A 22,255-nucleotide genomic window follows, 5' to 3' on the forward strand; every position below is an offset into this window, starting at 1 on the left:
AGAGTCAAAATGGTGTCAGTCAGTCCTGTCTTCCTGTGCTGCTTTAGACATGTTTCTGTACATTCATGTACATGTTTTATGAACAATTATTATATATATATATATATGATCTCAAAATTCTTATAACAGTTGTCAAACGCCTTGGTACTCGTCCGTTTTGGCTCCCGAATGCCGCAAACCCGGAAGTGAGTGTTCCGGTTTGTGAATGTTTTTTGGAAGCCAAATGTCCGACGTGGCTTCCGCAGCTTCCGATTAAGTGCAGGAAGCTCCTGCAGCCAATCGGAAGCTGCGCCTTGGTTTTTGAACCGTGCCAGGAGTCAAATGGACTCCTGGAACAGATTAAGTTTGACAACCAAGGTACCACTGGATAGGTTTGCAGGTAGTGGATGTGAACCCTGCTGGAGCCGTCTGAAGGCTCATCTAATCCAGTATCCTGTTCTGATGGTAACCAATTAGTGAGTTGCTAGGAACGTAATGGGAACCTGGCTGCTGGATCAGGCCCAAGGGGGTACATGAAGTCCAGCATCCTGTTCTCACAGTGGCCAACCAGATACAGGGCCCAAGCACAGGAGCACTTCCCAGCCATCTTGGCGAGTAGCTGTTGAAAGCCTTGTCCTCCATGAATTGTTCCACTCCTTTCTCTCCCCACCCATTATCTTCCACTTGAGATGGGAATAGTAAGAAGTAACTTTTAACACATTATTAGGAGTGCACAGTAACTGCTTCCAATCCTGCCAACCTAGCAGTTCACAAGCACGAAGTGCAAGTACCTAGATAAATAGGTAGGAAGGTAAAGGTAAAGGGACCCCTGACCATTAGGTCCAGTCGTGACCGACTCTGGGGTTGCGCGCTCATCTCGCATTATTGGCCAAGGGAGCCGGCGTACAGCTTCCAGGTCATGTGGCCAGCATGACAAAGCCGCTTCTGGCAAACCAGAGCAGCACATGGAAACGCCGTTTACCTTCCCGCTGTAGTGGTTCCTATTTATCTACTTGCATTTTGACGTGCTTTCGAACTGCTAGGTTGGCAGGACCCCTTTACCTTTACCTGCTTCCAAATACCATGTTTGTCCCCCCCCTCCTTTCAGATATACTGCTTTTCTTTTCTTCTGTATTTGTAGATCTATTATTTTTATTTTGCTGCTTTTTCGATATATATGTGTGTTCATTCTTGATCAGCATTCTAATTTCCCTGCTTTCTGCTTTGCTTGAGGCGGAACATGATGGTTAATAACAAATACCAGAGTCAGATGTGTTGAAAAACCGTGCTGCTGGTGCTGCTACATGTCACAAACCAGCAATTATAAACTTTTGCAGAATCCCAGGCTGCCTGGGCTGACAATCCGGTGGCTGAAGACCGGCCATTAGCACTGTCCTTCATTCACCCTCTGACTGGCAGGGATGCTAAGACGGGCTGGTGACCGACAGAAGGGTCTCTCCCAGCTTTACCGCAGAAATAATAATCTACAGCACCAGAAAAACACCTTCACTGCGCTCAGCCGGGGCCGTGGGTGCCATGCAGCGTGCATGGCCCTGGCACCGAAATTTGTGGGTGATCGGGCACCCAGGGCCTTGGCACCTCTGTTGCTTGGTTGTGATAGGAAGCTGCCAGATGGAGTCAGCCCCGCCCACGCAAAAAAACGTAGGCCCGCCATTGACCCCGCCCAGTCCTGGTATTTGCAATCAAGAAGCGTGGCCACCCAAGCGGGGGAGGAGCGTGTTGCTTCCCTCGCGGACGCGACGCGCTGAAGTTTTTCTTGGGGGGCGTGGCTATGCAAACGAGGTGGCTTCCCGCGAGGGCTGCCGGGAAAACAGCTGACACTGCTCCCGCGTGAGCGAGCCGCGGCAGAACAAGCAGGTGAGGATCGCCTTCCCGGGCAGGGAGAGGGGGCTGGATCTGAGCTTTGCTCCGGCAGATCCTCGGGCTCCAGAAAGCGGAAGGAAGTGGCTGCGGGCTGCAATGGCCCGCAGCCCCTGCTAGGCAGTGGCGGACCTATGGGGGGGGGGGCTGAAGCTCGAACTGGGCTGGGGGAGCCCTTAAGCAAAGAGGTCTCCCCTGTGACCTTCTTCAATGGGGTTGTTCCACGACAGATCGCTGCATTATTATTTTTTAAAATTAACTACAACATCTTAGATTTTGATTAAAATGGCTGTTCTGGATTATCTCACTCGCCAAAGTCACTGGGGTGAATGAAAGTTTTTAAGCCCCACGTTGGGCAAAAAGTTCCTGCCTTGAGGAGGTTGGACTAGATCAGGCATCCCCAAACTGCGGCCCTCCAGATGTTTTGGCCTACAACTCCTATGATCCCTAGCTAACAGGACCAGTGGTCAGGGATGATGGGAATTGTAGTCCAAAACATCTGGAGGGCCGAAGTTTGGGGATGCCTGGACTAAATGACCCTCGGGTCCCTTCCAACTTGACCATTCTATGATTCTACCATTCTTTTTTCTGCTTTTTCGAGCTGCTTTTTCACATCCTGATAGCTCCCTTGCAAAGTCATTTTTCTGGAGACAATATGCAGAAAGAATTTAAGCACTCCTCAGCAGAATGGCCAACTTACCGCCTTTACGACATCTGTGCTACTGACTCTCAAACTTAGGGATTGTCCAAATAGATATCACCCAAAATTAATGGATTTGAGTCATGTGACTCAAATCGGGTCAGCTGGACCCACTTTTTAAAAGGAATGTGGACTCAAGTCGCTTCTGGGGCTCTTTCGGGATTCTAGGGCCTGCAGCTCAAGCTCCATTCGTTTTATAAAAGGTCTGCTCCTGCGACTTTACCTGGGAGGGAGGTCAGCTTCTATAACCAGGCACTTCTGTTTTCCTTATTGCTTCATACATGCGGCCCAAGGCTTGCTCAACGTCTCTCCGCCCCTCCCCTTATGCATTGCATTCTCACAACAGCCCTGTGAGGTGGGTTAGGCTGAGAGAGGCAACCACTCCCTCCCCCACACAACAAGGTCACCTAAGGAGCTTAAGGACTGGTTTTGGGGAGAGGGGGCAGGATCTGAACTCGGGTCACTCCCAAGTCCTAGTCCTCATTAAATTGTGAGTTAGGTTAGGCTCAGAGAAGGTGACTGGAGCCCTAAGGTTCCAGGAGTTTGAACCCCGGGGGCTGGTTCCCTTTGTAACATTTTCTGCAGAGAGCCGCTTTGTGCTCGGTGAACATGAGATCAGCTCTCTTGTGACGCTCAAGCTCAGAGTTGAGCAGATCCGACTTGGTTCCAGGCACCCAAAGGAAGGACTTTTTTTTACGCAACACAATAGTGGCTTACAGAACTCCTTGCCACAATTCCTGGTGACGGCCACTGCCTTAGGAGGCTTTGAAATGCACGGAGGAGTGGAGATCTGCCGTTACCTACCCTGACCGCTCAGTGAGACTTACATGCTCAAGTCCTTGTTACCTTTATGGCCTGCTTAGGGCTCCCTGGAAGCCCCTGGTTGGCGGGTGTGTGGAAAGGAGGCCGGTGGGCTGCGTGGGCTTTTGGCCTGATAAACCTGCTGGGCTTTTACTGCCTCTTGAACTGAAGCCCAAAAAAGAGCCCTCCTCCACCGGGATTAGAGCCCTGGCTGCCTTTTTGCTCTTGCCTCTGGCAACCTGCCTCTCCTCATGTCATGCGTGGGCCAATTGCACCACCCAACCCGTTTCATCTTGCTACGGAGGAATTTGCCACCCTCAGATGAGAGATTATTAAGCGGCCTCTTCTCCCAGGCTTCAGGGTGCCAGGAGAGAGATTGTCTTCCTCGTTTTCAGAACCACCGACAAAAATCCAAATACCCCTTCAAAGTAGAACCTCTGGTTTTTAATCCCTAAAGCAGGCATCCCCAAACTTCGGCCCTCCAGATGTTTTGGACTACAATTCCCACCATCCCTGACCACTGGTCCTGTCAGCTAGGGATCATGGGAGTTGTAGGCCAAAACATCTGGAGGGCCGTAGTTTGGGGGTGCCTGCCCTAAAGCATGCTCTTTCATGAGAACACAGGAAGAGCCCCGAGGCTCTTTGGATCAGACTGAAGAGGACCCACCTAGCCTAGAATCCAGTTCTACCAGGGGCCCCAAAGAACCTTATAAATCCAGATAGACTGCCTCTGCCCCTAGAGGTTCCATAAGAAGAGCCTGGCCCCAAAGGGACTCAACTCATCCAGCCTCCTGTTCTCACAGTTGGCAGGCCATGTGCTCATTATGGGAAACCCACAAGCAGGAACTGAGTGTAAGGGCAGCACTCTCCCCTCGTGCAGTTTCCAGCTGCTGGAACTTCAGATTTCCCTCTTAAGTTATGTTGTCCTTCCTTGCACCCAGTACCAGGCATACTCAGACCAATTGTGGCTGATCAGTGGGGTGGGATAGGGTTGCGCTCTGCACTTGCTTGACGTCACTCTCATTTCTTTGCATGGCGCTCACCAGGAGTTGGGCATGCATAGGGGGCATCTCCCAGAGTCCTCTGCGGTGCCTGGGCAGTGGCACCCCCGGCAGCATGAGAAGTCACCCCTCTAAAACTGCCGCTGCCTCTCTGCTTCCCAGAGCCCTTTCCTCCTGTGGCCCAGCGGCTGGCGAGACCTCGAGATGCAGGCCGAGTCCCTCTTGCACAGTGGCTACTTTCACCCCATCCTCCGCTTGTGGCAGGCGACGGCCGCTAGCTTCCGCGCAGCCAACCTCATCTACCCCATCTTTGTGACGTGAGTTTCTCGGCCATTTCCTAACTGGGGTGTCCGGCTTGGGTTAGTTGGGCCCTGCTGGGTCTGAGCCAGTTGGGTCTTTTCTGACGTCCTCAATTCCCGCCTGGCACCTTTATGGTACACCTTTAGGCGCCAGGCAAAAATGTTCCTCTTTAACCAGGCCTTTGGCTGACAGGCATCTGATGCCCTTTTAAATCTGTCGTGGGAAAGGGATTATTGGTTTGCTTTTGTTCTTATTTTTATCATGCAGTTTGCATTTCCGTGTTGCAATTTGGTGTTGTGAACCGCCCTGAGATCTGCGGGCATTGGGCGGTATACAAATTTAATAAGTAATAATAATATTAATAAATATTAATTTTAGCATTTGGTGATCCCACAGGGCAGGGCAGTATCTTTAACTCCATATTTGTAGGGTGGTCAGGGGCTGAGGGACCACGGCTTGCCTACAGCCACCTTGTGAGCTTGTTTCCTGATCCCTGGCTATTAGCCACAGTTCTGACTTATCCTTGGGGTTCTCTTCTCTTCTGCCTTTCTGCAAACTGCAGCACCGCCTTCTCTTGGGGCACAAAGCCTCCCAACCTAGAAAACCCCCTATTCCTGGTTTGGGAGGCGGTTGGCAACCCTCTATTTTCCTGGGGGCTGCAGGGTTCCCACAACAATGGCACTGTCAGGTGATGGCAAAGGAATGTCCCTTGGCGCTGAGCCTGTCTCTGGCCGTCTCTGGCTGCCAGGATCCTCTCCAGCTCCCACTTCCCCTGTTTAACTCTTTCAGGGACAGCCCAGATGCCGTGGAGCCCATTGCTAGCCTGCCTGGTCAAGCCCGGTAAGTGAACACGTCGAAATGTAGGGAACTGCCTTACGCTGAGCCAACCCTGGATCTGCCCAGCCCAGCATTGTTGATTCCTGAAAGGGTTGTGGGGAGGCACCTCCCCAGTCCTACCCGAGAGCTGGGGGCGGGGGGCTGAAGTTGGCACTTTTTGTATACAAACCTCAGTTCATTTTTTTCTTCCCCATATTGCCTGCCTGAGTCAATGCAGCTCATTGCATCTCAAACCCCAGCGGAAGGGCAGGCATGTGCTCCTGTTTCCAGCTGCCTTTGCCCCAGACTTCTCTGGGCCCCGCGAGATAAAAGCTCCCGATGGGCAGAGCCAGAAGCTGATGCTTGCCTCCACCCCACCGTGCCTTCCCAAGATAAAAGCACTTTTGTTGCGGTTGCAGCTTGGAGATGAGAGATAACAAGGTCCACCCCAGGCCTTGGCCCACTCATTGGGCTGGGGGGACAGAGTGCTGTGCCCGGCCCGGCCTTCTCATGGCTTGGGAGCCTTTGCTGCTCTGTGGGGCTGTGGCTTTGACCTGAGAAAGTTTCTCCAAGGGAAGCAGCTGGTCTGACCAGGGGTGGACTTTGGTAATATGGTGCCCTGGAGGAGGACAAAATATGGTGCCTTCCCTCCCTTCCCTTTCTTATTTTCATACAATAATTCCTTTTGGTAGAGTTGTGTTTCTCCTCAGTAAAGGTAAAGGGACCCCTGACCATTAGGTCCAGTTGTGACTGACTCTGGGGTTGTGGCGCTCATCTCGTGTTATTGGCCGAGGGAGTCAGCGTACAGCTTCCAGGTCATGTGGCCAGCATGACAAAGCCGCTTCTGGCGAACCAGAGCAGCACACGGAAACGCCATTTACCTTCCCGCTGTACCTATTTATCTACTTGCACTTTGACGTGCTTTCGAACTGCAAGGTTGACAGGAGCTGGAACCGAGCAATGGGAGCTCACCCCATCTCGGGGATTTGAACCGCCGACCTTCTGATCGGCAAGCCCTAGGCTCTGTGGTTTAACCCACAGCGCCACCCGCGTCCCTACCAGTAAGTCCCCTTATAAACATAGGTATTACTCAGTAAGTCCCCTTATAAACATAGGTATTACTGCTATTTTGATGGTGGTGGTTTTGCGCCCCCTTGGCTTATGTGGAGAACTGCCCTAAACCTCACACTGTCCTGAGGAGGAAGGGATTTTTGCTATAGTGGTTGTGTGTACCTTGAGGGGGGGACGGGACACAGCAGTGTAATGCAATGGAATCGGCCTACTTAAGCCAACGGACAACTTCTCTGCTTCTGCAGTTGCTTCTTCTTGAAAACCTAATACAAACTACCGTATTTTCAAAATGAAGAAAAAGAGAAGAATGCAAGGGGCTATCAGTCACTGCGTGACACAACTTGCAGCTTCAGGAGCTGGGTTCCAGTGATGCCACTGGCTGAGGAGCGGGGAGCCCAGGGATGCCATGCTATCCTGCTTGCCAGGCTTCCCATCTGGTTGCCCCCTGGTGCCCCTCTTATCTGTTTGACCTGACATGCCTGATAAAAACTAAGTGGAACATCCACGTCCCGAGGCAGCATACCTTAAAACTGCCAGGTGGTGGAGGCAAATAACTGGGGTGGAGGGGGCTTCTGCCCTCATGTTCTGCTTTTGGGGATGGGGTTTGGACATCTGCCTGGCCTCCATGGCAGAACCAGACAGAGGACTAGATCAGGGGTCAGCAACCTTTTTCAGCCATGGGCCGGTCCACCGTCCCTCAGACCATGTGGTGGGCTGGACTATATATTTGGGGGGGGGAATGAATGAATTCCTGTGCCCCACAAATAATCCAGAGATACATTTTAAATAAAATGACACATTCTACTCATGTAAAAACATGCTGATTCCTGGACCGTCCATGGGCTGGATTGAGAAGGCTATTGGGCCGCATCCGGCCCTTGGGCCTTAGGTTGCCTACCCCTGGACTAGATGGAGCCACTTGGGGCTGATCCAGCAGCCTTGCTTTCCTTACTAAGGCAGTGGGCTTGATCCATGCCACTTGCTGAGACATAGGGTCCCACCGGGGGTGGGGGGGAAGCAGCTTCTCAGTGCCTATGTGACCCTATTGCTTTGCTCATCAACCTCATTTGCGCTCTCTCTCTCTCTCTCTCTCTCTCTCTCCCCCCCCCCCCCGCACAGTTATGGGGTCAACAGGCTGGAGGAGATGCTGCGTCCCCTTGTGGCTGATGGCCTGAAGTGCATTCTGATTTTTGGGGTCCCAAGCCGAGCCATCAAGGTGGGTAAAGGGGGTGGAGGCACCTTGGCAGTTTCAGTCATATGTTAAATTAGATTAGCCTCCACCCGCGAATCGTGCACCTGGCTGCAGTTTAACCATGTTGCCAGCTGCAGTTTAACCACCTTCCTCCTGCCTGCCTGCCCCCCCCCCACCGCAGGACGAGCGTGGATCTGCGGCCGATGCCAAGGACACCCCCGTGATCCAGGCCATTGCCACGATCCGTGCCTTGTTCCCTGAGCTGCTGATCGCCTGCGATGTCTGCCTGTGCCCTTACACCTCCCACGGGCACTGTGGTAAGTGCTGCCGGAGGGGAGCAGGAGCTCTTCTTGTCACAGGGCCTAGGGGAGAGGGAGAGCCCCTCAAATTCTGCTGTGTATATTGCATTAAATCAGGGTTTCCCAAACCTGGGTCTCCTGGGGTTTTTTGTGGGATGTAAGGGAAGCAAGATCTTATTCAGTGCATTGATGCTGCGCCTCTTGCAGGCTGTATCTCCTACTCAGGCTCCTAAGGCTCCCCCCCCCCCCGCCTCTCTCTCACACGCACTTTTTCTCTCTTGAGACAGCAAACATTTTCAGCAAGGGGCCGTTCCACTGTCCCTCAGACCATGTGGGGGAACAGACTATATTTTGAAGGGGGGGGGGGAATGAACGAATTCCTATGCCCCACAAATAACCCAGAGATGCATTTTAAATAAAAGGACACATTATACTCATGTAAAATCATGCTGATTCCCAGACCGTTCGCAGGCCGGATTGAGAAGGTGATTGGGCCGGATCTGGCCCCTAGGCCTTAGGTTGCCTACCCATGCTCTTGAGCAGTCATCCCCAAACTTCGGCCCTCCAGATGTTTGGGACTATAATTCCCATCATCCCTGACCACTGGTCCTGTTAGCTAGGGATCATGGGAGCTGTAGGCCAAAACATCTGGAGGGCCGCAGTTTGGGGATGCCGCAGTTTGGGGATGCCGCAGTTTGGGGAGGACTAGAAATATGGCTGCTATTATGTCACTACAGCATACTTTTTAAACAATGCATGGGTGAAACAAGGTTTTCCTGTTTTGCTTCTGGTGTTTGCTTCGAAGAGGCGTCGTGGACACCAGTGGAATTTGGGGGGCAGTGCGTGTGTGTGTTGGGGGGTGGAATAGGGAAAATTGGACCCCCAGAATCTTGACTGCTGCCCTTGCCCTTTCAGGCATTCTTCGGGAAGATGGCACCCTCCAGAACGAGACCAGCTGCCAGAGGCTGGCTGAGGTGGCTCTGGCCTATGCCGAGGCAGGTGAGAGCACAGGTGGCTGCCGAGCCCCATCAAAGGCACTGCACAGGTGCTGCAGGAATGACACTCCCGACGGACATGAGACTGAACGACAGGTCTCTCTGCTGCAGGAAGTGGCAGTGGCTGCTTAGCTGAGGGAGTGTAAAAGTTGGATTAGTTAGGGCAAAACTCTGAGGGGGAGGCAACTCTTGGTTATGACATTAAGCAGAACCTCCAGGTTCAGGGGCAGTCTACCTCGGAATGGCAGCTGTTTGGGGGCTGTTGCTAGGTGAGGAGAGAGGCCTTTGCCCTGATTGAGCATGGCTCCTCTGAGGTTGCTTGGGCTGGGTGGCTCCTTTTGTGTGGTGGGTGGGCTCCTGGGGGAGCTGGCGGCCAAGGGAGTCCGTCTATCAGGGCTGGAGTCAGATGCAAGTCACCAAGAAAGGATGCGGATCTCTGATGCCAATGAAGTTAACTCTTTATTCTAGGAAACGGCATACAGCAACCCTTTCCCAGCAGGTCTTGCCCCTATGGAGCAGGTGCCAGGACTGAAGGCCTTCTACCACCTTTAAGGCTCCTCCTCTCCCAGAAGTTTCCCAGGCAGTCTCAGACTGTGTTTGCACACCTCTGGCCTCTGTTCTGCCCTCCTGCATGCTATTGGAGACCAGCGGGAGGGGAGCTTGTTGCAGCAGGAGAGGGAGACTCCCTGGGTTCTTCAGCAACCTCTTGACGCCCCTCCTCTGCTTCAGCCTCAGAGTCTGAACTGCTCCCCGTCACCATCTCTCCCTGCTCACCAAACCTTGTTGCCCCTTCAGCTTCTGACACCTTCTCCCACCAATCTTCTCCCTCCGACCTCTCCTCCATGTCCCACCACCAATCCCCCTGCTCTGAGCCTTCCTTCTTTGGGGGTTCCCTGGCTGGTGGCTCCCACCACTCCTCTTTGCCAGCCCGTTTCCGGCGGTGGCCCACCCTCAGCTCCCCTGAGCCACCACCCGTCTTCCTCCTCCAGGATGCCATATTGTGGCCCCCTCGGATATGATGGACGGGCGCATCGGTGCCATCAAGCAGGCCTTGGTCTCCAACGACTTGGGCAACAAGGTGAGCCAGGGACGAGCCCGCACCCTCCCTTGGCAGACCTTCTTACAGAGCCCATTTGCAGTGCCCTAGAAGAGAATAATTAATTCACACGCAGTGGTGCCTCTGAGCATGGGCGGAGTGTTCCTGTGGCTCGGCATGCCTGTTGTCCAGCAGGTATAACCCTTGAGGGTCATGGTGCCATTACTAGGCCGACTGGAGGCCCTCTGAGGTTGCCATGGCAACGACTTTACCTTGATGGCCCTGCAGGGCCGCAGATTGGGGGGTGGAGGGGAATGGATGTGATTCCCTCCCTGTGCCCCCTCAGGAGAGATTGTGAGGGGCCTGGCAGGCAGGGGGCAGGCAACCCTGTGTGGGTTTTATTTATTTTTAAAGCCCTTTAGACAGCAAACCACCCTCAACTTTCCTCCGTGTCGGCTGCAGGTTTCCGTCTTGAGCTACAGCGCCAAGTTTGCTTCCTGCTTCTACGGCCCCTTCAGGTGAGAAAATGCGAAGAGCCGTGAGGCTGGGTCAGGCCAATGGCCCATCTAGTCCAGCATCCTGTTCTCACAGTGACTGAAACCCACAGGCAGGATTTGAACACCAGGACATACTCCCTACCCATGGTTTCCAGCAACTGGGATTCAGAAGCATGGCTGCATTCAGCTGCGGAGCCTGAGCTTGTAGCCATTAACAGCCCCCTCCTCCATGAATTTATTAATCCTCTTTTAAAGCTATCCATGTTGGTAGCCCTGGCTGCCTCCTGTGGGAGGGAGTTCCACAGACTAACTACGGAACTTTCCTTTTTCCGTCCTGAATCTTCCAATGTTCAGCTTTGCTGGATGTCCACCCATTCTAGCGCAAGGAGAGAGGGAGAAATAACTTCCCTCTGTCCACACCAGGCCTAGATTTGCAAAGTTCTGCCATATCACCTCTTCCCCGTTTTTTCTCCAAACTAAAAAATCCCAAAGGCTGCGGCCTTTCCTCTTAGGGGAGGCACTTCATCCCCTTGATTGTTTTGGCTGACCCTTTTCTCAGCCTTCTCCAGATCTGCAATATCCATTTTGAGGTGAGGCGACCAGAACCGTACGCTGTATCAGCCCTGGGGAGGGGAGAACAGGGCGAATTGCAGGAGTTTGTGGCCCAGCAGGTGTTGCTGGGCTGCAAGTCCCACCCACCCTGGCTAATGGGAGGTGTGTTCCAGTGTACATCACTACTTGGAGGTCTACTGGGTGATTTCACAGGCTCGATCCTTTTTGTCCTTCTTTCTGGTTCCACGCAGAGATGCAGCCCAGTCCAAGCCTGCTTTTGGAGACCGACGGTGTTACCAGCTCCCTCCGGGGTCGCGGGGCTTGGCCTTGCGGGCTGTGGTGAGTCGTCATCCCCCCCCCATTCCCTGAAAGAGGGAACAGACCCCCCCAGGAGGAGGTGAATGCTTCTTCCTTGGACGTTTTTAAGCAGAGGTCGGGTGGCCATTGCACAGGGTTGAACTCGGTCACCCTTTGGGGTCTTTTCCACTTCCCATTGTACGATTCTGTGCAAAATCACTAGCTGTGATTCCCTTTTTTCAGAGGGTTGGACTAGATGAACCTCAGGGTCCCCCCTAAAGACTCTATACAGCTTTGTGATTCTTACCGTCTTAGCTTCCAGCTGTGAGCACCAGGGGGAAGGCACTACTGGGGGTGGAAGAGGAGAAGGAGGCTGCTGGTGGGATGAACCCAGACTTCCCTGCAACTCAACACAGCGATCCTCTTAGTGGATTTAGTGTGTCTGAGAAACAAAGATTAAGGCTGAGCCTGCTGCTTAGGGGGCTCTACCTTGGCTCCAGCGACCTCCAGGCCTCTCTGCGTGTCCTTCGTTCCTCCCTGCTCTGCCCCAGTTCCTCAGGAACAGCCCACCCCGCCTCGAGGTGCCGCGGCAAAACCAGACGCTCGCCGGGCTCCGAAATAGCCTGTCCCTGGCTCCTTCCTCAGCGGTGGGCTGCGCTCTGGACCTGTTATCAAGTCCCAGGTTCGACCGAAGTTCCCTAGAGAGTGCCTGGAAGCCGGCCAGAGCGAGCCGCCCTTGGGCAGCCCAGTGCTCCGGCTTGATCTGCGTGCAGAATCCGCTTTGGAGGACAGTGGCTTGGCTTTCTTCTCCCGTGGCCCCTCTCTCCCTCCCCTGTGATCAAATGGTAGCAAATAAAAAGCTCCTTGGACTGTAGCCCCCAAAGCTGGCCTGCATCAGAGGTGCAGCACGGATGGCTCCAGGGTCTGACCTGGTTTGAAGCAGTTGCCAGCGAGGCCTCCATTCTCTGTCTGCCATAGCATAAGAAGAGCCTGCGGGATGAGGCCAGTGGCCCCTATACCCCAGCACCCTGTTCTCACAGGGGCCAATCAGGTACCTGCGCGAAAACCTGCAAGCAGGATCCGAGCACAAGAGCCTTCTCCCCTCACTGTGGTTTCCAGCAACTGGTACCATCTCATCCAACCCCCTGCAATGCAGATGGCCATCCAACCTCTGCTTAAAAACCTCCTGTGAAAGGAGAGTCCACCACCTTCCAAGGCTGTCCATTCAACTGTTAAACGGCTCTGTTTTTTCTCCATCAAAAGCTCATTTCTTGTCATTTGAACCCATTGGTTCAGGCCCTACCTTCTGGGGCAGCAGAAAACAAGCTTGCTCCATTTTCCATGTGACGGCCCTTCAGATATTTGAAGGTGGCCCTCGTATCTCATCTCAGACTCCTCTTTACCAGGCTAAACATCGCCAACTCCCACTTGGTTTCCAGACCCTTGTTCATTTTGGTTGCCCTCCTCTTCACATGCTCCAGCTTTTCTACCCTCCTTAAAGCCGTGTGCTTTTAAGTCATGTGATTTAAATGTAGAGTTTGTATGCAGGGCTGGAATGAACCGTGAACATACAGGAATGAGCTAGATCTATATCCTTGAAAATGTGTTTGGATGTAGCCAAATAAGCTTACTTTCCAATTCAAGATATTCTAATCCTAAACGTAATATGAAGCGTGGGGGATGGGGAGGTAACAGCCTTATTTGGAAACTCAAAAGGAGCTTTCCCCAAGCCATGTACAGTTTTGTAAAATTCTGTCATGTTGCCTCTTCCTTGCCTTTGCTCGAAACTCAGAAGTCCCCAGCACTGCAACCTGTTGATTGTTCGACCCCTCAATCATTTTCGTTTCCCTTTTCTGAAACTTTCCCAACTCCCTCTCTTGTGTGCTTTTTCTCTGGACATGGCCATCCCCTTCCAGGACCGAGACGTGCGGGAGGGAGCAGACATGCTGATGGTCAAGCCAGGAATGCCTTACCTTGACCTCGTGCGGGAGGTGAAGGACAAGGTAAGCTCCCTGCTCCCTGGAATGGGTGGGAGGGGAGACCCCCCACCCCCACTGGGTGGGCCTTGGCAGCACCTTGGAAAGGCATCTCTCTTGGCTGATGTGCACCTGTGTCTTCTCCAGCATCCCAACCACCCGCTGGCCGTCTACCACGTCTCTGGAGAGTTTGCCATGTTGTGGCACGGAGCGCAAGCTGGGGCCTTTGACTTGAAGGCTGTGGTGATGGAGGCCATGGCTGCGTTCAGGAGAGCAGGTGAGAGAGGAAGGGAAATGCCACAGGGAAAGACGTCCCCTGTGGCAAAAGGGGTCTTTTCCCTGGCCCTCCCTCCCAGGTCTCGAAACCTTCCATGGGACGCCCTTAAGCGATTTCCGTCAGATAGGGTTACAGAAAGTACTGAAATCAGGAGTGCTGGGCATATGGGTGCCATTGATTCCGCTCCATATTGATCCAGAGCAGACCCCAACGTACAGAGAGCAGAGTAAAAACTTAAAACACGTTGCAGGATTCCGAATAATAACTCAGAGGCAATGAACTTCATCCAGCAGAGTTTACTACTGAAGGCAAATGTGCATAACAGTCACAAATCCATACATCTTCAGCACAGTCAATAACAATCCAGTTGCAGCAGACTTAACTTAAACTTACAAAAAGATAAAACCTTAATACTTAGCATAGTATATAGAGAACACCACACCAGAAGGATAGAGAGACAGAAAGTGAAACCCAGGCTCCTTCTGGCCTTATTATTCTAGTCAGCATGACCTTGAGTGAAAGAGTTAACAGAACCACTTTAAACCAGCTGCTCAGCTTCTCTGAAGAAATAACCCAAACATCAGGGACCTTCTTCCTGTTTGCAGGCAGAATAGAAGCTTGCTTGTTAGCTAGAAACTTCCAGCTTGTATCACACAGAGAAGCTTGTCGAACCCTCTTGAATCAATTGGGATAAACCAATACTTTCTGTACCACAGAATGCAAAACTGACAGTAGGAAGGGCCCTGCAGCTGGATCAGGCCAAAGGTTCATCCGTGATCCAACCACATGCCTGCTTGGCGGGAAGCCCACCAGCACAATACAGCCTGTGCAGCAGCAATTTTGCCCCTTGTGGAACCGCCCCCGTCCCTGCAGCAAGTGGGACTCAGAGACCTGCTGCCCCTGATCCTGGAGGGACACACAGCCACCTCCAGTCACTTTGTGCTCCCTGGTGCCACAGAGCCTGTTCAGGAGCAAGTGGAGAAAATGGGCTCTCCATCGGATTTTTCGAAAGCAAAACCGCATCGTCCACAAATGCTCTTCATTTATAAGCTTGAGGGGAAAATATTCATACAGTATTCTGCAAATAGTTGCTTATGGGATACAGCAGCCACTCTCTCTTCCTGTGGTTTCTAGCAGAGCACAGCCATTGTGGCTACTAGCCACTGATAGATCGCCTTCCCCTCTACAACTTTTCTGATCCTCTTTTAAAGCCACCCAAGTTGGTGGCCATCACTGGCTCCTGGGGGAGCACATTCCAGAGTTTAACCCTGCCTTGCCTGAAGAAGCGCTTTCTCTTATCTGTCCCCAGTCTTCCAACTTTCAGCTTCATTGGATTTCCACATGCAGTAGCAGGAGGATAGAGAGAGGAAATGAAGGAGACTAAAAGCAGATGAGTTAAGGGGGGCTGCCCTCGGAACTTTGGGAGGCAAGCAGAATAAATTGAGGGAAGGCATTTGCAAATAAATTGTGGGTCCTTTTTTAAAGTAAGAAACTATTCTCTTTCCAGGGGCTGATATCATCATCACCTACTACGTGCCTCAGCTGCTCCAGTGGCTGAAGGAAGAGCAGGCCTGAGCAGTCTCTTCCCTGGGAACAAAGAATAAGAATCCCGGAAGTGTCTTGAAACATGTGGAACAGACCATGCAGATGGTTGTGTGGGGACAACTATAGTACCAACCCCCCTCACATGCTTTTACTCTAAGGGTGGCCATCTCCAAGAGCTGTTTCAACCGAATCCTTGGTCCCTTAGCATTCCAGGGCCGGAGCCAGGATTTCTTTTAATTCTCAACCAAGATGACTTTTAAAATATCTGTTGCTGGGTTGTTGTTTTTAAAAAAATGTTGCTGGAAAAGAATATTTGAACATAAATCAAGTTAGATATTCCATAAAACGATTTATGCTTTGGGAAAGAACACTTTGGTGAAAGATCCCCCAAGGAGGTACCCTGGAGCCCTAGGAGGTGACAGGGGGAAGAGGGAAGGGCTTGTTGGTGCTGCAAGGACCCTGGGACACTGTCCCAGCTGCTTCCCCACATTAATGCTGCGGGGTGGGGGTGATGTCATGCCGTCCCGCAACTGTAGGTGGGGGCGGGAACCAGCCACTACTCCCCATGCCTCTCCCAAAAGCCATGATGTATACCCCCCACCTTCCCAGCAGCCTCAGCTTTTGTAGCTGGAGTCAGTCAGGATCCCCACCCTCCTGGGCCAGATGGAGACAGGCAGCAAGGCAACAGAGAGTGCAGATCCTCTGGGACTCTCAACCAAGGCGGCATCTTCTTTAACTTGATGCAGGACAGGTGAAATTCACAGGCAAATCTTTACGTGTATGCTTCCTTCCCATTCTGGAAATAGCAATGTGCCTATACCTTGTGGAGCTCTTTAGGGTGCAGGAGCCCCACCAGGAAAAAAAAAAGCAAAACAAGAAAGGAGCCTGGTTTGCAGTCTCCCCCCTCTCCTGATTTGCACAGGTAACAGTCACTAGCTGCTCAGGAAGAGTGGGGGGGGGGGAACCTGTGCTTTGGCATAACAGGAGGCTGTGCCACTTCCCGACGGAATGCTTCTCCTCTCCATCGCCCACGTCTTGCTGCTTTTATCAGCACAGGAGCCAGACCTGCTGACATGCATGGCAACCCTCCTGATTTTGACCCGTGAAGCTGGGAAGTAATCATCAGTACACCTCTTGGAGCATAAATAAACTTTCTGACGTTTCCTGGAAAGAAATGGTTACTTGGTGGTGCTGGAGGAGGGGGGAATATTAGAACAAAATACATTGGCTACAGAAGAAAGGGGGTTGCCTGAGGGGGGGACAAGCAGGGAGTGCTGCCAAGCTGGTGTTTTTAAAGGAATGTCCCCTTCAGTGTGCAAATATGTGTTGAATGTGTTTCAGCCACATGTTAGCCCTTGCCTTCCCTCTCTCTGTGGTCTGTGTTGTAGAGAGAGTCTACAAGGCGGCTGGCATGAAATCAGTTTGATATAAAGCAAGGTAGTAATGGCACAGGGAAAAGTAGACGGATGTTCAGGCAGGACGACCCCAGCAGCAGTTTTTAAGGAGGCAGCATTGGATGATAAACACAAGTTTGTACCCTGCCAGCTTTCAAGTGCTGAGCAAGCCAGAGAGCCTCACTGCAGAGAGGATCTGAAGGCAAGAGGACCCTGTTGCCGTGGGGGGGGGGGGGGCATAACACATCGTTGTGGAATCCTGCCACTCCCCACACCCACCAGTGCTCTACATTAGAACATAGCAAATTTGAAGGAGGGGGGGTTTAATCTTTAAAATAATAATAATCTATTTTGAATAGCAAAAGAGGCTGAGCCAGGGGCATAAAGGTCACTGGCATAAACCACATTCACATGTGCACATGACATGACAGTCCTTAAAGCAGTTGTTCTCGAACTTTATCTGGGCCACAGAATAAAAATTTGCTTGCACCATACCCAATTTTGTATTGATAAGACATACATTGGAAAACAAAAAGAATGCCTAGCTGTGCTTGATTTTGGGGCGGGGGGGGGGATTGCAAATAAAAATTGCATTTTGATACAGTACGACAATGCACTGAAATGTTTAAATGTTTCCTTGATTGTTCTTGAATCTTCCTGCCACACTTGCCATCCTCTCCTGCTGCACAGGTGCTGTATGCTGCAGAAGAGGGGAAATGCAACTCTGCACTTCTTCAGAGTCTCTTAATTACTTGACACGTTCCGGGCATGAAATAAGTATTCAAATTACTTTGTTTACTTTCTCTGGAAACTGAACTTTTTAAATAAAAGGAGATATGGTTTTGGCAGCTGCGTGACATAAGGCACTCCAAAGTGTGTGTTGGGGAGGAGTTGCACCTGCTGAATTTCTGGCTGCCTCACTGCTGCACTTTAACAAACCTCTGCTCCAGCCTCAGGCTGGTCGTTCAAAATCACTTTTCCAGAGCCAAGTCTTCATTCACAAATCGGTGGAGGGGGGGTAGGCTGCAAAAGACCCTCACCGCCTGCCCTGCAGCTGCTGTTGCTGCAACCAGTGCAGCGCCCAGAAAGCGGGCAAAGTGAGGGCGCAATTAGCTTCGGTAGGCATTTACTGAGCACGCGCATTCCCCCCACCCCCTGAGTTGCGCTTGCGCATTCAGTCCAGGTGAAGCTACGGAGAAGAGGTAAGGTGGCCGCTTTCTTCCCTTCCTCCTCCCCCCCCCCCAGCCTGAGCTCTGCACGACTTCGGGGGGGCCTCTCCGGCCACCAACACGCGCAACCAAAGTTGGGGGTGGGGAGCAGTTAGGGCTACGTTGGGCCATGGCCCCTCCCCTCTCTGTTTTTTATTATTATTGCAAAGCAGCTTCAAAGCCTGGAAATAAATAGCCAAAGCAGCGTGCAGTAAAATAAGATGAAATATAACATTCAAAAGTTTACAAGCACTGTAAACCAAAGACAATGAGGACAATTGTAGTTATTATTTTGAAAAATAGCTGGATCACAGTTTTGGAGAAGACTGTTTTTAATGTCTCCACTCGGTTCTCGTCTGGTTGCAGCTGAGACCTCGAGAAGAGGCTGGTTTCTGGTGCATAAGGACAACAGAGGGCATTGCTGGATCAGGCCGATGGCCCATTTAGTGCAGTATCCTACTTTCACAGCGGCCAACCAGATGTGGGAAACGAGCAAGCAGGACCACAGCACGAGAGCAAGGTTGTGGTTCCCAGCAACTGGCAGAGTCCCAAATACTCCCTCTTAGCAATGTCCTCTTAAGGAGTGAAGTTACTCTCTCGGATATATTGTGGGTGGGGAGTAACTGGGTCCCAAGTAAATGCTAAAAGCAAAATTAGAATGGGCAGCCAGTGCAGCTTGTCTGGCAGAGAAGTTACATGGGGCCCCAGCTGCTGCAGTGTGCCCCAGCTGCACCTTCTGGGTTACGTTTGAGGGGAGCACCCCCCCTCCCCAGTCCACACACACAGAGCTCATTGCATTAATCCTCTCCAGAGTTCCAGGATGCATAGCTGCCAATTTATCCCTTTTTAAAAGGGATTTTCCCTTATGCTGAATAGGCTTCCTCGCGAGAAAAGGGAAAACTTGGCAGCTATGCCAGGATGGCATGACATAGTAGGCGAAGGGCTCCTTCCTGGTCCAGGAACAGCTGCAGCTGCCTTGCCAACCACAGCTGGCCCAAAGGCACTCATAGCCACCTGGGCTTCTGGTGGCAGGAGTGGACCCAGGAACAATCCATTGTGTAGAAGATAGTCAGCTGTCTGGCACAGTTGGAGGTGGAAATTCCCTTGCCAGAGGAGGCTGCGGATGTGTTGTCTTGCTTGCCGGATTATGGCCGTTGGGTGACTCCTCCAAGATCCCCCCTTTGATAGCAACCCTACCGTATGTATTATACGAAGAATGTAAGGGGGGGGTATTTTTCTGCAACAGTTTGGAGGAAGGAGTGCAACCCTGTTTGGAGCAAGCAACACACCTCCCACCTGGGCGTGGGTCTTGCTCACCTAGCAACTCACCACTGCACTCAGACTTTCCCGCAGCAAACACCAGGCAGGTGGCACAACGGGCAGCAGGGAGGGCAGGCGATTCCCAATCCCATTCCCTGGTACCCACTGCCAGGAAGGGGATCCTGTCGGCATCCTCCTCCTCTCCCCAGCCCAGCAGTGCCCCCCCCAACTGCCCACCCCATCCCCTCCAAGGGAGGTTGTTTCCTGGTGTGACACCCAGGAGAGGCAAGAGGAGGAATGCCCCCCCTTGCCAAGCCACTAACTCATCCTGCCCATCCATATGGATGGATGGATAGATGAGGTGCTGAGAGCACGTTACATGCTGAGAAGCTTTGTAAGCCGCTTTGAGGGCCTCTTGGGGCTCTGAAGCAGAATATAACAAGCATTCCAGATAATGCCCTTTAATCCTAGAAAAAGGGTGGAGAGAGAATTATCTACTCTCCAAGAGCAAAGCCAGAGAGCTAAATGACCCCAGGTAGTGCCTTTTGCTTTGAGGTCTCCAGTGAAGGGTGGCAGGCATGAAACCAACTGCACACCCGCCCCCAGCCGGGGTGGCCAATGACTTCTTATTCAGCACCCCCCCCCCCTGCCACGGGAAAGGCACAACCTGGCAGTGCCCGAAGGGGTGGGAGCTGGGCTGGATGGTTCCTTGTACAACATCACCCTTTGTGTTCATGTCGGAAGGCCAGCCAAGCCATGCCCACACCCAGTTCCACCTCTACCATGCCCCACCTGCCTCTCAACTTCCTGCCCAACTGGTTCTGCTGCCTTTTTCTACTCCTGCTGCCTCACAAGCAGGAAGAGGGGCAGCCAGGCACCAGGCAGGGAGAGCGGGGGGGGGGGGGGGGGAGAGAACACAGGTTGTGTGTGGGAGTCTCGTAAAGCAAGGGAAATGGGCAGCAGGAAAGGGAAAGGGATCTGATGGTAGAGCTTTATTTGGCAGTGGATCTGCAATTGTGGGTTTCTGGACACACACCTGAACCCATCCTCTCCTCTCCCCCCCCCCCAAAAGCTGCTGGCCATATCTAGGAGTGCATTTTTTGCGTGAAAGGCTTGTGAGCTCAATTCTGGCACCAAAAGCAAATTCTCAGGCTGAGAACGTGCTGAATTTTAGGTGGGTCTCCCCCACTCCCCGCCTCACCCTGCCTGCCTGTCCATTTCTTTAAGCGTGTCTTTCAGATGCTCCTCGTAAAGCTCTGATCAGGGTGCACAGCCAAAGTTATGTTCCTGCCCTCTTTGCTTTCATTGTTTCAGGGTTTTGTAACTTCATTAGTTATTATCATCAGTTGGTGATTTATTTCTTTTTTAAGCGTGGGCCACGTTAGAAACCTTTGCAGAAAAGTGCGATGAAAACGGTTGAAAGCACTCAAAAGTCTCCCTCCTTCAGCCGCTGCTTTGCAGTACATCATCTGCGACCGCCTGGGATTAGTCATTAACCTGTTGCTAATTCTGCCTCCTGAAAGCACGCTGGTCAAAGGTGGCCGCTCTCATTTTCATTCTCTGGCCTTGGACGTCGGAGCAGCAAGTCCACCCCTCCAAGTGAAAGTACCATTTGCAGGGCAGCCGGAGTGGCAGATGACAAGATTTTCCTGTGGGGAAAAAGGACCTCCTCTGCTACAGCTTGGAGACACAGAAACCAATTTGCAGACCTGCCAGGACAGAGTTTGCAAGGTCACGCTGGCGGGAGGCTGCTGGGTCTCCCTCTCGAGACCTTGCTTGCATTGGGGAGCCATAAACCAAACTGCGCCAGTCAAGATTTTGCCCGTGATAAGATGTGTTGAGGCCTAGTTCCCCTCTCTTGTTCCCCTTGCTTTCTAGGCTAGCACTGGCAGCATGCTGAAGCTTCGGCTCTTGACGTGGGACGTGAAGGACACCCTCCTACGCCTCCGTGTCCCCGTGGGCGAGAGCTACTCTGCTGAGGCCCGGGCCTATGGCGTCCAGGTGCAGGCCGAAGCCCTCACCCAGTCTTTCCGCCAAGCCTACAGGGCCCAAAGCCTGCGTTTCCCCAACTATGGCTCAGACAGAGGCCTCAGCTCCAAGCAGTGGTGGATGGATGTTGTCATGGAGACGTTCCGGCTCTCCGGTGCCCACAGCGAGGAGGCCATCCAGCCCATTGCGGAGAAACTCTACCGGGATTACAGCAGCGCTCGCAACTGGGAGTTGCTCTCGGGCGCCAGGCACACTCTGCAGCAGTGCCAGAGGATGGGGGTCCCCATGGCCGTCATCTCCAACTTTGACCGGAGGCTGCAGGAAGTGCTGACCCACTGCGGCCTCCGCCAGCACTTCGAGTTTGTCCTGACCTCGGAAGAAGTGGGCTTTGCCAAGCCGGACAAGCGGATTTTCCTGGAGGCGCTCCACATCGCAGGGGTGTCTCCTCAGCTGGCAGCCCACGTGGGGGACGACTACGTGAACGACTACAAGGCAGCGAGGGAGGCAGGGATGCACAGTTTTCTGTATACAGCAGGTTGCCAGCCTCCCGAGAAGGATGCAGAGGTGCCCAGTGCCCACATCCTACCATCACTGATGCAGCTGCCGTCCCTTATAGAGAAGGGCTAAGAAGAGGAGTTTTGTCAGGGTTCAGCTAAATCACACATGGTGTCCCTCTTAGACTGTAGCACTTCAGTTGGCAGGTGGAAGGTGAGAGAGGGAGGAAATATTTTATGTCATTCTACATTAAAAATAGTAATTAAATCAATAATCTAATTTAATTTTTTTAAAATAAATAAAAAGAAAGGAGGTAGCAGGATTGGGGAGAAAGATCTTGGGCCTGCCCCCTGACACCCGCGAGTTATTTATGCATGTAATTACTTTTGAGTCGGTTTGTGGCCCCCAAAAAAGGACCTCTCCCAAGTTTAAAAACTTGAGCTTATATTATTTAGCACAATTTCATAACAAACAGATAATAAAACGTCCCTAGCTTAAATGCCTAAAGTATTTGTTTGTTTATTTATATACTTTTGTTTGTATGTGCCTTTTAAAAATAAATAAAAATGCTGTTAGAATGCATATCCTTGTGCCCCTGTTATATAGTCTTGGGAACAAATCAAATGTGCATGTGGAGGCCTGGCTGCTTTTAAAAAGGCAGCCTATTTCTGTTATATGATGCAGTAGAGAAAGA

At 52.1% G+C, this 22,255-nt stretch overlaps 2 protein-coding genes across 4 annotated transcripts; both read left to right on the forward strand.

The window, feature by feature from the left end:
• The first annotated feature begins 1,819 nt into the window (after nucleotides 1-1,819).
• ALAD (aminolevulinate dehydratase) lies at nucleotides 1,820-15,561 on the forward strand. Its single transcript, XM_035132040.3, has 12 exons — nucleotides 1,820-1,857; nucleotides 4,525-4,679; nucleotides 5,452-5,502; nucleotides 7,669-7,765; nucleotides 7,923-8,058; nucleotides 8,956-9,039; nucleotides 10,025-10,113; nucleotides 10,534-10,589; nucleotides 11,372-11,459; nucleotides 13,334-13,420; nucleotides 13,541-13,670; nucleotides 15,178-15,561. Exons 2-12 carry the CDS (start codon nucleotides 4,567-4,569, stop codon nucleotides 15,243-15,245), a joined length of 999 nt encoding a protein of 332 aa, XP_034987931.2. The 5' UTR covers nucleotides 1,820-1,857; nucleotides 4,525-4,566; the 3' UTR covers nucleotides 15,246-15,561.
• A 2,215-nt stretch (nucleotides 15,562-17,776) lies between these two features.
• Nucleotides 17,777-22,143, forward strand: HDHD3 (haloacid dehalogenase like hydrolase domain containing 3). 3 transcript variants are annotated; one of them, XM_088657438.1, is made up of 2 exons: nucleotides 17,777-17,811; nucleotides 20,448-22,143. In XM_088657438.1, exon 2 carries the CDS (start codon nucleotides 20,971-20,973, stop codon nucleotides 21,691-21,693), a length of 723 nt encoding a protein of 240 aa, XP_088513564.1. In that variant the 5' UTR covers nucleotides 17,777-17,811; nucleotides 20,448-20,970; the 3' UTR covers nucleotides 21,694-22,143. The 3 variants fall into 3 exon arrangements, with proteins under 3 accessions (XP_088513564.1, XP_088513566.1, XP_060138938.1); XM_088657440.1 differs by having other exon boundaries at nucleotides 17,780-17,811; nucleotides 20,956-22,143; XM_060282955.2 differs by lacking the exon at nucleotides 17,777-17,811 and adding an exon at nucleotides 18,878-19,015 and having other exon boundaries at nucleotides 20,956-22,143.
• The last annotated feature ends 112 nt before the right edge of the window (nucleotides 22,144-22,255 follow it).

The sequence above is a fragment of the Zootoca vivipara genome, chromosome 13 (assembly GCF_965207765.1).
Source record: "Zootoca vivipara chromosome 13, rZooViv2.hap1.1, whole genome shotgun sequence".
Taxonomy (NCBI): Eukaryota; Metazoa; Chordata; class Lepidosauria; order Squamata; family Lacertidae; genus Zootoca; species Zootoca vivipara.

Coding starts and splice junctions, on each gene's coding strand:
- HDHD3 (XM_088657438.1), top strand. CDS start 20,971: ATGCTGAAGCTTCGGCTCTTGACGTGGGACGTGAAGGACACCCTCCTA.
- ALAD (XM_035132040.3), top strand. CDS start 4,567: ATGCAGGCCGAGTCCCTCTTGCACAGTGGCTACTTTCACCCCATCCTC. Junction 4,680..5,451: donor ATCTACCCCATCTTTGTGAC/GTGAGTTTCTCG, acceptor TAACTCTTTCAG/GGACAGCCCAGATGCCGTGG. Junction 8,059..8,955: donor CACCTCCCACGGGCACTGTG/GTAAGTGCTGCC, acceptor TTGCCCTTTCAG/GCATTCTTCGGGAAGATGGC.